This window comes from Anticarsia gemmatalis, chromosome 27 (assembly GCF_050436995.1).
Source record: "Anticarsia gemmatalis isolate Benzon Research Colony breed Stoneville strain chromosome 27, ilAntGemm2 primary, whole genome shotgun sequence".
NCBI classification, from domain to species: Eukaryota; Metazoa; Arthropoda; class Insecta; order Lepidoptera; family Erebidae; genus Anticarsia; species Anticarsia gemmatalis.
Genome location: NC_134771.1, coordinates 3,630,711 through 3,648,706, shown reverse-complemented (window position 1 = coordinate 3,648,706; position 17,996 = coordinate 3,630,711). Strand labels below are relative to the sequence as shown.

Here is a 17,996-nt window from a genome sequence, read left to right as displayed (position 1 = left end):
AATTGTTTTACTAGAAGAATATTATACGTTTTTTTTTACTAGAGTAATATTTACACTGGGTTGACTATTAACCATAAGGAAGAAAAAGTTCATGGATGGTTTTATTAAGGGTCGTTGAAATATCATAAAAGACCGTAGTAGACCATATTTATGAATATCAAAATGAAGCTGTAAAAGTCACAAAACACGGTGCTAAGTTTGACTTCCGAAACACAGATGAAAACGAAAGACACCATCGACAGATCAACCTCGGCAAACATAGCTTAACCTCAGATCGATCCGTGCGTTTTGGGTCCCCATACAATAAACATACTTTTTTCGTATTTTTTTTTGGTACGGAACCCTTCGTGCGCGACTCCGACTCGCACTTGGCCGGTTTTTATATGAGCTTAAACGCTATTGAATAGATAAACTACCGCTAAATGTGCCTCGGCAAACGGGGATAGATAGAGGCTAAACTGTGTTTTATAAGATGTACGATAAGTAAGAGTGTAAATGGATGCCTCTACATTGTGATTGTTGCAATATTCTCATAGCGTTACTTAAGAGTTGCGTGTACATTACAAATTCTTATTGCGTTCGCAGATGATACGAGGGTAAATGGTTTAAACGACTGTTAGGATAAGTTGGTGCAATAGTTTGTATTTAATGTTATTTAATGATAGAATATTCTATAGAAAGATTATTTATTTTTAATCTGATCTGATTAAAAAGGTAAGCGATATTTAAATTCCTGTACTTCAAAAAATATAACTTCATGTATGAACAATTGTAAATTTCTATTTTGAGGGCAAAAGAAACATTCCTTTTTCTGAAATAAAGTTATAAAAATATGGAAACACTTCAGCTAATAGGGTTAGCAAAGCTGTGAGAAAGGTTTTTACCTTACAATGAGACACTGAAGCAGGATAAGAAAAGGGAATATTACGTATATATTATTATATACATTATTGTACACTGTTTGTTTGTGTTTACACAAAATAATGTACTTTTACAAGTAATTTACATTATTTATGACATATATAACAGTTTACAATAACCATTATAAAACAAATTGTATCACAAACTAACTCATAGATACAATCTAATTCGAAATAATGCAATAGACAGCCATTTATGATTACGAAACAGTTACACTTGTTACGATGAATGGAGTTAGACAAGGACAGAAGATGTAAATAATGAAGGGGATATAGGAACAGGGAAAGAGAAAGCAGAAGGACTAGTTTTGCTATTATACGATAAGATGTGCTTAGATTTTCTACATATTTTTTGGCCGAAACAAATATATGTGTAGCAAGCCTTACTTCTGAAAAGTTGCAGTTTCACACACCAGTTGCTAAACGATCTGAGAGTTAAGTAAACTTTAGCTTGGTCACTCCATAGATGGGTGACCGCTTAGTAGTATTTGAACTGTTGACATGCTTCGGAGCCGGTAAAAATCGGTGCCGGTAGCTATCAATTGGGATAACAGTCGTTAAGCCACGTCATAGACCTTCGGGCGGCTTGAACAACTTTGACACTAGGTTGACCACTAACCATACGATAAGAAGAACTTCTGTCAAAGCTTAACTCATATAACTGCAAAGATTTTACAGTCTTGTAAATAAAATCTCATTTCATTTCGTATCATTTTCTTTTCATTTCAAGGTTTATTTTTTGCATTCAAACCCTATTTTCTTTTTAATTAATTCGACAAAACTATCACTATTCAATATAATACTGATATTGATAAATCAAACGAGATTACCTTCCGTTTGCCATTAATATTTAATAGACTGTGTACCTCACGTTTTTACATTCAAGGTTTTTATTGAGCAATATAAAATATATTGGTTCATTAGTCATATTTGCAGTTTATTTCCTTTAATTTTCATGTCCGGTTTTCTATATAAACTATTTCACAAAATTATTTAGTAGTAGAATGGTCTTAAAAGCTGTGATTCCGATCGCAATAAATGGAATTTTTACAATAATTCTACATAACACGTTTCATTCCCCATTTTAGATTCCTAAGTGGATAATTTAAAAAATTATAGCCTACCCGGCTTTTTAATTATTTCCATGATAAGTTTCATGAAAATTTGTTCAGCAGTCTAACCATGCACACGTAAAATATAGACAGGCTTTCGAATTAACATTGTCTCCTGCCTGCAACTGAAAACATTTCCCGTAGTAAAAAGTATCTTACGCATTAATCTAGGATATATTATACAGATTATTTGTGTAACAAATTAATTTAAAATCGTTTAGTAGTTATTTCGTGAAAGAGGTAAATACATCCTCACAAACATTCATTTACAATATAAGTAGAATATTATATAGTATGGACGCAGCTTCTTAGAAACATACTATTTTATGATCAATATTCATTTGTAATAAACAAAATAATCGATTAGTTATAACCTTTAAAACTGTAAACATCTTTATTTTAGCCACGGGTTTTAACTAAAGGTTATCCGCATTACTGACTGTATAATTGATTATAATTATACATACATATGTAATTATCACGCTTATTATTATATAAAGGGTATGCTTTTTTGACTTGAGGTCGTGGGTTCGATTCCCACACGGAACATTTATTTGTGCGATTCACAAATAGTTGATTCGGGTCTGTTTGTACTATGTGTCCGTTGTTTGTATGTTTGTTAAAGTCCCCGCGACACAAGAGCAGTCCTTAGTGCGGAAATTGTTTAAAAAAAACAAATGACTAATCATATATACCTACAATTACGCCTTCTGCCCATAGAGGTAGACAGAAACCAAAGAACGCCACTTGCTACGATGCCTTCAAACTTAAACTATTCATTAAGTACTATTTTTAACCGACTTAAAAAAGGATGAGGTGTGATACACACCTCATCATATTGGATATTAAAAATTAGTTCATTCCTTATGGTCTTGTTAAAAAGGTAAATGATTTATCAGGCACGATGCGGAATTCCGATCTACCATTTAGATAAAATCTAATATACATAAAAAATGTCAACACTGTGCTCGACCCGGAAATCGAACCCAAGACCTCCATTCATCAGCACTCGGATACACTACCTATTGAGCCAAGATGCAGTCAACTTTAACTCAAGATCTTTCCACGCGGAGCCGCGAGCAAGAGTTAGTAATTCTATAAATAGTTCCCGTTTGAAGGCTTCGCAGGAGTCCAGGAGGAACCGGTCCTGCCAGTGTGACATTCTTATATGTAGCGTTATACTTATACTGACATTGTTAAGTTATTATATTGAAGACTTTTGTCTTGATATAAATGGCGGACGAAGGTATAACAGGTTTGATTCTTAACTTCTAAATTATATTGTAGTTGGGATGTTATGAGAGAGCCGAATTTGAGAATAAAATATTGTTTCTTTTTCCCTGGGGATCGAACTTAGAACTTTGTCTTATTAGGTACAAAATATAATATCTTTTGATTCATCTTTTGCATGCCTCAGGGTTGAACCTGGGAACTCGTCTTCGGCTTTCAGAAAAAACTTTTTGTGTGCTAAGTGCTATTCTAACACACATATTACATGTTTTCGTATGTGTAACATATTGATATCATAAACCGTTACATCACGCCTGATATTTACTTAAAAGGTTAAACAGAGATGTATTACACCATATTTTGTAAGCACATTAGGCCTCATGTAATAAAACATCAGTTCTAAGACTACTTTAAATCCTACTAATATTACAAATGCAAAAGTTTGTGAGGATGTATGTTTGTTACTGTTTCACGAAAAAACTACTGAACGGGTAACTAAATTTGATACACAGATAGTTTATAACTTCCATTAACTCATAGAATACTTTTTACCAAGTGAAATTTATTTAGGCAGACGAAGTGGCGAGCGGGAGCCAGTAATAAAATCCAATCGATAGCTAAAAACCGAAACTGTATTAAGAAGTGTCTAAGATACTCCCACGTTAGCCATTAGCAAAGTTACATTAAACACTATTATACACGTTGCCTGAGATAGAAACGAACGAGATATCGTGATCATATACTACAGTTAACACCATAGAACTAACCGTTTTCCCCTAAAACTTCTAAAACTAAAACAACAAAAAACTCTATGACCAACCATAGACAATTAAAGACCATCTTACACCATAACGGGTTGAAAAAGTTATTGTATAAAAACCAGTATCGTCAAGCTGTATTTAACGTGACCTCCGGCGAAGGTCCGCGCCCACGGAATAAAGCACAGATGGTTCATTTACAGTCGTTTGAAAACCGTTCTTAATAATCTATCTTTGGTTAAGAATGAAATCGAATAGTAATCTAATTAAGGGAAATGAATAAATTTAGTTGATTGTTGCTGTAAATAATATATATTTGTAAATATTCACATAATTAAATAAATATTTTTTACTTTTGTACATACACATACAAAAAAATTACTTAAGGGAAATATTTTTAAACTTTTTAGTAACCAGTTTTTTTCTTATAACCATCAATCGTTTTTAAAGGAGAATGTAACAATCATAAAATTTGGGGACAATTTTTAAAGCTGATAATTGTTTTAAACTGGGTATATAATTTATCACCCCTTACTAAAGTTGTATTAAGAATAGTCGAAAAAAACCATTATTCTATGTAGATGACTGCTTTAACAAAACATTGGTTCTCCTTTTAAACTACGATGGTTTTATGAAAATCGTTTTACAAAACGTAAATAAGTTATGGTGATTAGTGTAATAAAAAAAGTATTACCTCATAGGCATTCCTCATAGGATTATAATCTGATATGATATAATATTAATCTAATATTAAATAATAATAATAATAATTATATTTATTTAATATTAATCTAATCTAATATTACACTAAATATGCATTATTTTTGTTGTTAGTTGCTTGACATTTAAGCTACAATAGCTATAAGATGACTCCATCTTCAACTATGTAGTATCAATGAACAAGCATCAATAATTCATCAACACGCAAACCGCAAAACTTCGTGAGTATGTTTGTTAACCTGTCACGCAATAACTACTAAAATAAATTTGACGCAAGGTACCTAGCTTCTTTAAAACTTAGTTTAATACATAGGACCCTATTTACCCCGTGAAATGGTCTTCAATGTGTATGCAAAAGTTAGTAATCTAAATGCAAAACTTTGTTAGTTTGTTTGTCACTCGTTCAGACGAAAACTACTGAATGAATTTCAAATGAAAATTTTTTTTTTTTTTTTTTTCACACACGGTCATTTGATTCCAAACTAAGCAGAGCTTATGTTACTATGGTAACCAAATAACTGATAAACATACTTATATACTTCTAAATACATACTTATATAGATAAATTGACAACCAAATTGCCATAAATATGGTTTAAAACCTGGATTATAACCTGGATTATAACAGCTCGTATTACCCTAGAAATCTTATAAGACAAAGTCATTGGCTTAAGTTAGTATTATCTAATTTTACACGTAGCTAGAAGCTTGGTGATACATTATGCATAACTCAAGGTAGATTTGCAGCCTGTGCCAAAACTTCAAGTCTTGCATGATTGCGTAATATTTAGTATAATAATAACCTAACACGTACTTATAACCAACTACCAAGCCTTTTTCTCATAGGGGTAGGTAGAGACCAATACCATTAGCTACGATCACTACAAACTGCTTTTGCTTCCATACATTTCGTCATACAGGACCGGTTAAAACAAAAAAAATAATATATTACCTTTTAATAAAATCCCACACAAAAACAAGAAATATGAAACACAACACTGACTTCAAAAACACATTCACATTCCGGCACTGTTGTTTGAAATTACATTCACATTATAAATTTCATACAACACGGGTATTTCACACAAAAATTTCGTCGAAATGTTTTATTTTTTTTTTAATTTAGATTCGTTCGTGGTTGGTCGTTGTGGCACATTGCGGCCGCGCGTTGTGGCGTCGAGTGGAGGACTGAGGATCGAGGAGTGCGGGCGCAGCCGGCCTTAGCCGAAAGGTCTTATAACGCGTAGGAGAATTTCAACCTAATTGACTTTGCATAAGTGGGTTGGGAATAAGGAATGCTGTTTTAAATGTTTATTCCTGGGTTTTTAAATGCGCTGGAATTATTATTGTTTCGTCTTAAATTATTATGTTGTAGTTGAAGGGGTAATATTTTTGTCTTTCGATGTCTTTGAATGTGATATAAATTGTCTTACAGGCTGTTATGCAAATATTATACTTTTTGCGAAAGGATAGTTCTCTTTTCGTATTTATGAATGTTGAAATAATAAGAGAATTAACAGAATTACTTATTTTAGTAATAACAAATCACTCTCAGAGAAATATTCCTTGAGCGATTATTATAAAAAATCTTAAAAGATACAAAATACTATATGACAAGATAGTTAGCGAATAAAGCAAGGGAAGTTTGTAAGGATCTTAGCAAGTAGAACTCTCGTCTCAGACTACCCCCCATAGAAAAATATGTGATTTAATATAAATATTTATGTACAAACTACCCAATCTGTATCGTGGTAGACAAATAATTATTCTCTCATTCCGGTAGATAACCAAAAGTCCAGCAGTGGGACATTAATAAATTTAATTAAACAGATACCTAAGTAACTACTTTTATTCTCTTCCCGAAATAACTACAGCAATGGGCTTATAATGGACAACGTCAATATTACTTCAAAAATATGTCATCTCTCTTTCTTATTGCGAACGAGTAAAAGAGACGAAACTATAGTCTGTACGAACTTCACTATTTTTTATATGCGGCGGTTAAACTTTAAGGCTTTTTTTATTAAAGTGACAGGTGTTTGACTCTGTATATGAAATGTCATCTGTTTGTAAGCTGTGGCTATTATTAGAAATTGTTTTATGTGTATGATTTGTGACGTATTTTATCGTAAAGATAAATACTGATTAAGTTAACAGGCCAAATATTTTAAACGTATATTCTGTAACTAGATGTAACTCTAGCTGTTATTATATAGTTTAACAGATAGTACGCCAGACTATCGCATTAAGTACGATTTTTTTAGATAGGCTATATAACGACAGATTAATTGATAAAATAAATTAATAAGCCTTAGAAAACATGTAATTCGTTTTATAAATAAAAACCTAATTAAAATTTATTTTTGATCGAAAATCGAATCTGATACTGGTCTTTCATTGACAAACCATTTTAAACAACTGAATCTTTGAGAAAATGGAATAAATTTACTTTAAACCTGAGCAACTTGATACTAGCAGCTCATTGAGAAACACTTTTAACCAAACACATCAATCTACGAAAAAAGGAATACATTTCTTTAAGACTTTCAACTCAAAATCAGTATTTTCATCTCTAAATGTCCTTGTATGACACCCAGACGATATATACATACATATATACATATGTACATAATGAAAGGATTCTTTAAAAACCCACCGAGCATCCAAACTACTCGGATTTTGCAAAATATAAGCCTTTTTATATGTTTTACGAAACGTGTTTTTGATAAAAATTTATTGTGACATATGTACTGAAATATTGTCAAAGCATAATGAACCTTATTGACAATATTTTTTCTATAAACTGATCAGTGATTTTGTAAAGTGTGTTTCGTAGATAAAATGATTTAGTAATGATAATATTTTGAGTTAATACGATTGAAAATCGTTTGCTTTTTAACAAATTTTGGGACAAATAAATTTAAATTTTATTGTCAACATGTCGAAGAAATAAATATAAAATAGATTAGTACAATTCCTGAACAAAATTTTTGAAGTATTAAGATAATGATTCATGTCAGTAAGGTCGAAAGTTTCTTGCAGTAATTGTCACTTAAGCTCTTTTGTAAATGTATCTGAAAGTTTCAATATGTAATAAAATTAATGCGAGTCTCGGATCGCCGAGGCGTGTCTCTATAAGGATTTGGTTTGTCTTTTTGTTGCGAGCTCGAAAACATATGTTTTGCTTTTATTTCACAGCCTTCGGCCGGTATTGGCTGTATGAGGTCGAATCTTTGTCACAATTTTAAAGAAAAACCTTTATTTTATGTAGAATTGATTCCTTTATCAACCATTTACTTGATTTTCCGTTATTTTTTAGCATGTTTTGAGATAAAAATTGTAAATTTATTTATTACTCATAACCACAACCCGCACTTGGCCAGCGTGGTGGTCTCAAGGCCTAACCCCTCCCTTATTACGGGAGAAGACGCAACAGTGGGACATTGATGGATTACATTAATTAATTTTATTTACATTTATAAGCAGCAAATGGGACTTTAACCAACGATAAACGAACGAACCTCGCCAAGAAACAACTAATTTACTTTCCAAAAAAAAATTTTTTTGTAAAAACGCAATTTTTTATTAATATTATTTTCATCTAGTAGTGAATTATACATTGCAGTAAAAGTGATAGTGACAAACTTAATCAAGACTAAACACAGCATTACTGGCCAAGCAGTTTCTGAGGTTGCGTCACTCATGCAAACATACTACGTTAAAATATGCAGTCGTTTTGAATATTGATTTGCGGACGTATTTCAAGGTGTTTTACATTTTCTGTTGATTTTTCCTTTAGAATTGCATACAGGTATAACATTTTGGCAAAGGTCACTTGTCAAAGCGGGCAATGAAGAAGGACTACTTGTCTACATCTCTTGTATTTATGTTTCGTCTTCTGAGCACAGGCTTATTGATGAAAATTTCAGGTCTTCCATAGGCTTCTATCTATCGTATGGTTAGTGGTCAACTTAGTGTCAAAGTTGTTCAAGCCGCCTGAAAGGCCTTTGACGTGGATTTACGACTGTTATCTTAGTTGACAACAACCGGGACCGACCGAAGCACGGAGACGCTCAGTTCAAATATCATTATGCGGTCACCCATCTATAGAATGACCGTGTCAATGGTTGCTTAACCCACAGATTGTTTACCGACCGGTGAGCGCAACTGGCTATGAATCTTCCTCAAAGTTCTTTTTACAATTGAACCCTTAAAGCAGAATGAAAATGTAGTGAAATTGTGACATAATTTCTAATGCAGTCTTTCTCCCAACCGTCGAACAAAAGACATCAACGAGATACTTTTCAAAATGTTGTTTTTTTTCTCGAAACATCAAATACAATAAAAAGTAAAAAATCTGTTCATCCTAAACATATCTTTGACAAACAAAACGTGTTTGTACATTTGTATACCCTAATCTCTTAAACCAACAGCCTGACACTGAGCAAACCTTGAGCTAAGGATAGTTCAACAAGTTTTTTAAATGTTTAAAATATTGTTATTTTAGTACGAAATTCTTTCAAGTTGTTTTAAATTGATCTAAAATTTATTTAAATTGGAGAAGAAAAGCGGGTTTTTAAAGGTCATCTTATGGTTTGTTATATTTAAAGATCATCATAAATAATGGATAACGTGTCCGTGATTCCAATGTTTTAAACACGCATTTCTAAACAAGAGCCTATTAAATAAACATTAATGTATTCCGCAATAGCTACACGCTACAATTCAGTTGTGTGTTCGATTCCTTCACTTATGGTTCCTTTTACTGGACTTGCGATGATACTATAGTCCTACAATTTAGTTGAGAGCCTTATATGCAGGGTTCTGTTCTAAAGCTGGCGTATATAACATTCAGAATTTAGAGCTTCAGTGTCTTCTGCAGCCTGACCAAAGTTCTATACTTTTTGGTCAGACTATGGCAAATATCTCCGTAAGTAATTATATTATAGTTTCAGTTCGATTCTCTGCTTGATGTAAGTTTTAGTCTTGTATTTATTATAATATGAATGCAACTGTTACCTTTTGATGGTTATAGAAATACTTATACGCTTATGATTATAGGTATGTATTCAACATACCTGTAATCGTATTTCCAGTCTTGATAAAGTATGGAATACTGACTGCCACCTCTCTTCTTTTCTAAAATTATTCTCCTCTATACCAATTCTTGACTTCAAAATACGTTGGATGCAAAGAAACGAATAAGAACATAATATAACGACATCTATATGATATGTAGTAAAAAGTAACAAAACTTATAGATTCGTCTCTGGATCATAGAGCAAGTGTTTTACCATATATCTAAAAGATGGCGCTAGTATTCATGAACGGTTAATTTTACGCATAGAGCCTTAACAGCGGGTAGCTCCGTGAAAGTCTTTGTAGTTTCATGAAGAAATTGTAGATGGCGTTACAAGTATCAAGCAAGCATGTTAATATTACAAAGGATCTAGTGTTCAATTGTGTGTAGGAAATAAATAATTTTAATCACGTTTATGTGCTTCGATCATATCTACATAAATTAAATGTCAGATATTATTCACTGCTGCAGTGTCACATGCATACGTAATTGACATTCCGCTTACATGCGGACACACGCACGATGTTGTAACGTTTTTTAATAAATTATAGTCATAGTTTCTAATAAGTAAGTACTACTCATTGGTGCTAGAGACACCGTAAGTGGTGCCAAGTGGCTAAATTGGTTGCACTTCAACCAGGGACTTACTTAAGTGCCAATTCAACTTTTAATTTATAATTTCATGTAGCCAATAAACTGCTTAAAGCATAAATATCTTTATGCATATAACTCTATTTTATCCTCTTACTGGTCGTATCAGTTATCCGTCCCACCAGACTATAAGGGAATTGAGAGTGTACCTGTGTATTGTGCACTCTTGGATACTATAAACAAAGTCTTGTACAGTTGGCTGATTTTAGTAAAGCCGGCCGCTGTAGCCGGTAATCGACTAGGAGGACATTATTTTTCAGAGTCTTTCAGGACAGAAAGGCAGAGGAAAAACACAAAATTCATACAAAAATATTTTTATTAACATACAAAAATATATTAAATAGTTTTATAATCTAACAATAAATAGATCCTAATCACATAAAATGTTTAGTCGCCCGACTGAACGATAAACGTCTAAAATAGACCACATAGTCCACAACATCCTAATTTAGGACTAAAAACGAGTATTTTACAAAACCCCTACAAATAGGGGTGATGGAACAGTATCTTTGATGTTAGATGATTTTGATTGTGATGATGTTTGTTTTGTAAAAGAATATGGTTTTCTTAAAATATATCAAAACCATTTATGATGTGAGTGATGACTAAATTGATAGTGATCGCATGAAATATGATGTGACGATTTTTACTGATGATACATAATATGATACAATGCTAAATTGAAATATGGTGGTTTTTAAATGATGGCAAGAATGATTGTTTTGATTATACTTTCAATGATGAAAATATCAACTTAATTTCATGTACAATAAAACAACAGACAGATACGTGTTGATATTATGATGCTTAAAATTGGGTGTGATTAGTGATAGTGATTGTAATGATTGTGCGTAGTATTTTTATGTATGGTGATGATTTATGATGAAAAATGTATTAATGCAGATAAGGGAAATGCAAATGGTGTCTCTTGAAATATCGATTGCATTTTACGATAGAAATATGTACACTCGTACATATTTCTATCATAAAATGTAATCGTAATCGTGTATTTGAAGAGTCGCTACGATAATTATTGGCAAAAACATAAGTAGGTAATCCTGCTAATATTAAAAATGCGAAAGTTTGTGAGAACATATGAATGTTTGTTAATCTTTTACGCAAATACTACTGAACCGATTACGATAAAAATTGGAATATAGGTACCTGAAGATCCAGAATAACACATAGGCTAGGAATATACTTTTTATCCCGAAGTTTCCGAGGAATCGGGAATCACACGGGAAGTGTTTCCTCGCGGACGAAGTCGCGAGCGGCCTCTAGTATAAATATAAATCATTTGACCCTTTTGATGTGAAAATAAATGTTGCCGACTGCCTATGTGGTCTGGTCGGTAGTGTTTACGCCCACAAAGTCTAAGGATACATTTCTGAGTTCGGACAAAGTGCTATCCCACCGTGACGCTGCTTTCTATGCAAATACATTGGTAATAAAAATGTCAAATGTTGAATGTAGAAATAAACGATGACAGATATTTACAGCATCAAGTACTTAACTGTCATAATTACACGTCAATTTGACTAATTATCATCATTAACAGCTGAAAACAACGACATTCGAAGTATCACGCGTTTGAAATAATGAGTGATGGTTTTGATTCACGAGTGATAATGTTGATGTAAAATGATGTATTGTGACAGTGATTGATGTGATGTAAGATTTTTACAAAATAATGATGTGTGTTATTGATTTAATGGACAAATAATTTGATAAACAATTGTAGTGTGTGGAATATAAAGTAGTAATGAATATTCATTGCTAGTTTTGTTACTGATTTTTTATATACTCGTTAATGAGTTGAAGAAACTTTGATAATTAATGAAGGTAGCAAGCAGTAAGGCTACGTGCTGTAAAGAGCATGTTAAAGGTTCCAGTTTTCGTTCTTTAAGACGGTCGTTGATGCTTATGAAGCCTTCTGTCAGAACGAATAACTTTTGACATTAAGTTGTCATATTTATTTATAACATCACGCCTTTTATACCCGAAGGGATAGGCAGAGGCATATAAAATACACCAACGTTTTGCCATTAAAAAAGTTAGTTCCATGATTTAATATTGACTTCACTCGAAAAAAAAGTGACAATATACAATTTGATTTAAATGATTGTTAATTTGACAATCACTTCTGATGTGATTTTTAACCGACTACAAAAAAGGAGGAGGTTCTCAATTCGACTGTATTTTGTTTATTTTGTTCCAATGATGATGATAACAATATGATGACATTTTTACATTTATGACCTGTTTTCACTTCATAAAGTATAAATTAACAGTTTTACATCTGTCTCTTTATCTACAAGATATCTCCCACTTATCTGTACAATATAAAACAGGCCTATCTTATTCATAAGTTAAATAAATACATATTTACAAAGAACTATTTGTCCAGCACTTTGTCAATCCAGGGAACGAATTTTTGTATGTTCGTATACACTCCGGGGAGGTGCTCGCGGCCGCAGCCGATGCCCCAGGATACTAGGCCTATGAGGGTGCTTCGCCCCTCTAGCTTCATTGTGAGTGGGCCTCCGCTGTCACCTTGGCAGGAATCACGACCTCCCTAGAAACAATGTAGAAATTGAATAAAGTCCAAGTGTTGTAGAATTATCAAATAAAATATTGCAAGAGGTTTATTTTTGTGATACTACTATTTGTTAAAATGTGATGTTTGAAGAATAATAATTAAGTTTTTTTTAAGAAGTATCCATATTATTACTTATATTATTGCAGAAAACCTAAGAATACATCGAGAAGGACTTTTATGAAATTTCTCCTACAAAAGACATCAACGCGTTACATGATAGAATTTGTTTTCTCACTATGACTGTCTTATTCACTACTAGCTGACCTTTTGTAATTTTTTTTACTGGTACTCTGCTCCTATTGGTAGTAGCGTGATGATAGCCTTCCTCGATAAATGGGCTATCTAACACTGACTGAATTTTTCAAATCAGACCAGGTTCCTGAGATTACCGCGTTCAAACAAACAAACTCGTCGGTTTTATAATATTTGTATAAATATAACGAATTCCGTAACAGCTTTTAGTTTAATCGGAGACGCTTAGATTTTTCATCGGTTAGAAAACTACATATATTTCCACAACAACTTTAAAAATGATCTATGCAAGGAGGAGTAAAGGTTTAGTCTTCTTACCTCCTTATATCCCGCACAGAGGAACACATCATGTATCGTCTCTCTCCTCCCCGCTGCTCTGAACCATCGCTGACACCGCTCGTTGGGAATCACTTCTACGTCTACTTCCTGAAAACAAAAGATATTAACAAATTAGAAGGGATGGTACTTAAAACTCAAAATGATGGGCTATTTTTGAGTTGATGTTTTTTTTTTTCAAGAAACAATTAATCCCGTACACCTTTTCTCGATAGCCTAGCAGGCGGGTTTTTACAGTTGCTTGAATAGATTTGCAGTCACTTTATCATACATTGGTTTATATTGAATTTTCTGTTCAAGTACAATAATAATTACATCTTTATAGATATTAGGCTGTAAATTGAACATACCTGTAATACTGAAGGCACTGAGCTCTGTCCGTGCCTCGTTCGTCCCCATCCTGCTACCGTCGCCATCTTGCCCGCTAACTTCATCTGTTTCTGCGGTAGACATACCTGAAAACAAAACAAAATAAGAATTTAAAACAAGGCAGATGGTATAGTTAAAATCATATATTTTACATTTTCGTTAGAGGTATCAAATGCTTGGAATAAATAGAACAGATTGAATGTTTAAGACACAAATATTCATCAAAAGAAATCATTGAAACCGCCAGGTGCTATAGATGTTATGAATTTTACAGAAATAACTTGCAATAAACTAACGACATCTAACGAAATTCCTTAAAACTACAAAGTGTCAACGACGACATAGATACGAGCGTCATCTAGCGAGTATCACTGGAACTATCAAGAGAGATAATGACGTAATGTGGTGTCTAAAACGCGCGACAAAACTTCTTCAAAGGTTTTACTCACCGGCAGTATGTGTTGTTTGAACACAACGCCTCTGTCAAGTTGTACGAGCGCCACGTCGTTCCTGAAGTCTGTGGGCTCGTACGCGGGGTGCACCTCCTTCCTCTGCACCGAGAACTCCTCGTGGGAGTACCTCTCGCCCGCGTCGCGCACGTCCCACTCCCCGAGGCGCACTCGCAGCTGATTGTTTGGTGTGCTGGAAAGAGACAGATGATTTTTTATTACAATAATAATAAATTTAAACCATTACTGTCCCACTGCTGGGCAAGGGTCTCCTCCCGTAATGAGGGAGGGTTTAGGCCTTGAGTCCACCACACTGGCCAAGTGTGGGTTGGGGACTTTGCATGCCCTCAATAAATGTATTAAACAAATTTTAGGCATGCAAGGTTTCACGATGTTTTCCTTCACCGTTGGAGCATGTGATAATTATTTCTAATACACACATAACTTCGAAAAGTCATTGGTGTGTTGCCTCGTCTTCGAACCTGCGGTCACTTGCGTGGGAGGTGTCAACTTACACCACTCGGCTATCACTGCTCTCAAAGTACTATGTCCATATTCTTACTGTCACATGTTAGTAGGTGCTCCCTACACACGGTATGATCAGAGACTAATAAATATCCTAGCTATATTAATTTACCTTAATTGACGTTTAGTCTATATCATTGATTGTTGGCAGTGCCTCGCATGATCAATTATTGTATCAATGTGTGTAAAACTTTTGGCGATTGAAAAGAGTGGCCATGAGTTTCTTGCTAGCTCTTCTCATAAGGCTCTACCCCCTTTCCGAGCTAGTGGTAGATTCAGTAATTGTAACGACTATCATAAGTGTCAATATTTGACCTGAATGAATAAATTATTTTATTTTGATTTTGCTCAACTAGGGAAGGAATATTTTCGTCTGCCTAAAATATATAAATTATTTTTTACCTTTAATAAATTGTCTGTTAATAATTCCGGCCCAAAAGTTTATTTAAAATTGGTATTGTGATCTTGTCTCATTAAATAGGGATTTTCTAACGGCCAACTGTGCCGATTGTGTAAAAAGTAGCCATCTTTCCTGCACGGTGACTTAATGCAAATCGTATCCGGTACCTAATTCATCACTCATTCATTATTTAATAGCTATTTCGTCAAAATTTTAAATTAATAATCACTCAATTGCAATGTAAAATTGCAGCGCTTTTTATTTCTTAATTACTTATTAAGAAAGGTTCTATGACTCACTCTGATGCATAACAAGTAATTCAACCATTATGACTAATTTTAAAATTAGCTAATTGATGTATAGATTGACTTACTAACGAAAAAATCGGATATGCGAAAATATGCTAATTTCTAATTTAAAAAGATTTCCAATACTGCGAAATACTACTGTTAACGACTGTCAAAAATCTTTGAAAAATTACCACCGGAACCCACAATTCAACGAGCCTTCCGAAACACGGTTGAACTCGAAATGTATAAGATGGTCACCCATCCACATAACAACCTCGGCAAGCGTAGCATGACCTCAGAGATCGATCATTGCGACTGTTATTAACCACTAGCTGACCCGCGCAACTTCGCTTGCGTCATATAATAGAGAATGGGTCATCATTTTCCCCGTTTTTGTAACATTTTTTGCTGGTACTCAGCTCCCTTTGTTAGTAGCGTAATAATATATAGCCTATAGCCTTCCTCGATAAATGGGCTATCTAACATTGAAATAATTTTATAAATCGGACCAGTAGTTCCTGAGATTAGCGCGTTCAAACAAACTCTTCAGCTTTATAATATTAGTATAGATATCCATATCCGATATAGCCATAGTATCCCTGTACATTAAATGTAACCCAGTTTGCAGTGAAAGTAAGTAATTAACATGACAAAAAACAACAAACTTTGTATCTAGGTTCAAAGTTTTTGTTCAACAAACATTTCTTAGAAATTAGCGGTTAATGATCACCGTTTTAGAAGCAAAAAGTTGATGAGAATTTCTCTGTCTCAAATTATGGATCGTGTGTGCAATTGTTTTAAACAACTCAGCAGAAATGAAATTTTAGTGAATTAATTCTTCACTCGACTCATACTATTTATTGTATTAGTATTTGTATTAATATTGTATCTTGTTTTAGCATTGAAGTAATTCCTTGTAAGCAATTAATTTAAATTATCCATATTTAATACTTACATAAAAATCAAATTACTATCCATACTAATATTATAAATGCGAAAGTAACTCTGTCTGTCTGTCTGTCTGTCTGCTACTCAATCACGCCTAAACTACTTATCCAATTTGCATGAAATATGGTATGGAGATATTTTGATACCCGAGAAAGGACATAGGCTATATATCATCACGCTACGACCAAAAGGAGCAGAGTACCAGTTACCCATTCTCTCTTATTGGACGCAAGTGAAGTTGCGCGGGTCAGCTAGTATCACTATATGTCAAGAGTTTTCTCTTGGAAAGAGCGACGGGTTGGTCTTTAGTCCACCCAGCTAGCTGAGTGCGGCATGGGGCCTTTGCAATCCATATTTGTGTGGTCACTTTTGGTGAAGGTAAACTAATAACAATTAGAAATTTTGACTTCTTATTTTGTGTTTTGTTATGTGACTTTTATTACTAAAGTTGGAGGCATAGGTGTACAAAATATACTCGCGTTCCGCCAATAACTGTTTCAGTTCCATATCGTAAAAAGCGAGTCTATTACCATAACAATTTATTTTGGGCTTAATGCCAGAGATATTTTTTTAAGACAACTCCCGCACTAAGAATTGCTCTTGTGTCTCAGGGACTTTTACAAACATACAACCAACGGACACAAAGCACAACCAGACCCGAAACAATTATTTGTGGATCGCACAAATAATTGTTCCGTGTGGGAATCGAACGACCTCCCGACGCAGTGGTATCGGCGTGGCTACCTAAACCACTGCGCCACGGAGGCAGTAGATAAATTTTATTAATCATCAAAACTCCCTGTTAAAATGAGTATTAACTTACGTAGCAACGCAATGAGCAGCAGTAATCACCCATCGGTCTGAGATCAAGGCACCTCCGCAAGCAAGCTTCTTGCTCAAGAACCCAGACTTGATGAGTGCCGCTTGCCACGGATGGGATCCGAACCCGGTGGAATGACCTCCCACTATCCGGTTAGAACGGGTAAAGTGTTCTCCACAACCTGAAAGAATAAAATTACTAATTAAACGAGATATTCATTTTGGAAAACTTCGGCAAAAGATAGAAAAATATATGCTATATTTTCGTACATTGTAACGATATTATAGAATATAAAGATAGAAGAATGTGCTTAAAATATATATAAGAACAATTGTTATACAATAGTGTGAAAAGATTTATAAAATTCTGTCATTATAAAATATCATGCTGGTTTTTAACTATACATAAACATGACTATAAATTTTGCAGAGATAAATCTTAAATGCATATTTTATCATGATTTTCATCATTTTTCATAAAAATTGGTACTGCTTTAACACACTCACAAAATAAAATATTAAAACAAGATGTTCAGAGG

At 33.6% G+C, this 17,996-nt stretch overlaps 2 protein-coding genes across 6 annotated transcripts in view; both read right to left on the bottom strand.

Moving 5' to 3' along the window:
* pio (zona pellucida domain-containing protein piopio) overlaps positions 1-5,945 on the bottom strand; it is a 70,727-nt gene extending 64,782 nt beyond the window's left edge. Inside the window, exon 1 of the mRNA XM_076132039.1 lies at positions 5,692-5,945. The gene's annotated coding sequence lies outside the window, so the exon portion shown is untranslated. The remainder of the gene's footprint in view (positions 1-5,691) is intronic.
* A 4,823-nt stretch (positions 5,946-10,768) lies between these two features.
* The window catches only part of LOC142984491 (serine proteinase stubble), a 34,374-nt gene continuing 27,146 nt past the window's right edge, over positions 10,769-17,996 (bottom strand). For all 5 annotated transcript variants that reach the window (XM_076132138.1, XM_076132134.1, XM_076132137.1 and 2 more), the window contains 5 exons: positions 17,462-17,639; positions 14,476-14,668; positions 14,008-14,112; positions 13,640-13,747; positions 10,769-13,045 (listed from right to left, as the gene is read on the bottom strand). In XM_076132138.1, the coding sequence (XP_075988253.1) occupies positions 12,866-13,045; positions 13,640-13,747; positions 14,008-14,112; positions 14,476-14,668; positions 17,462-17,639 (764 nt within the window). In that variant the 3' untranslated portion in view covers positions 10,769-12,865. The remainder of the gene's footprint in view (positions 13,046-13,639; positions 13,748-14,007; positions 14,113-14,475; positions 14,669-17,461; positions 17,640-17,996) is intronic.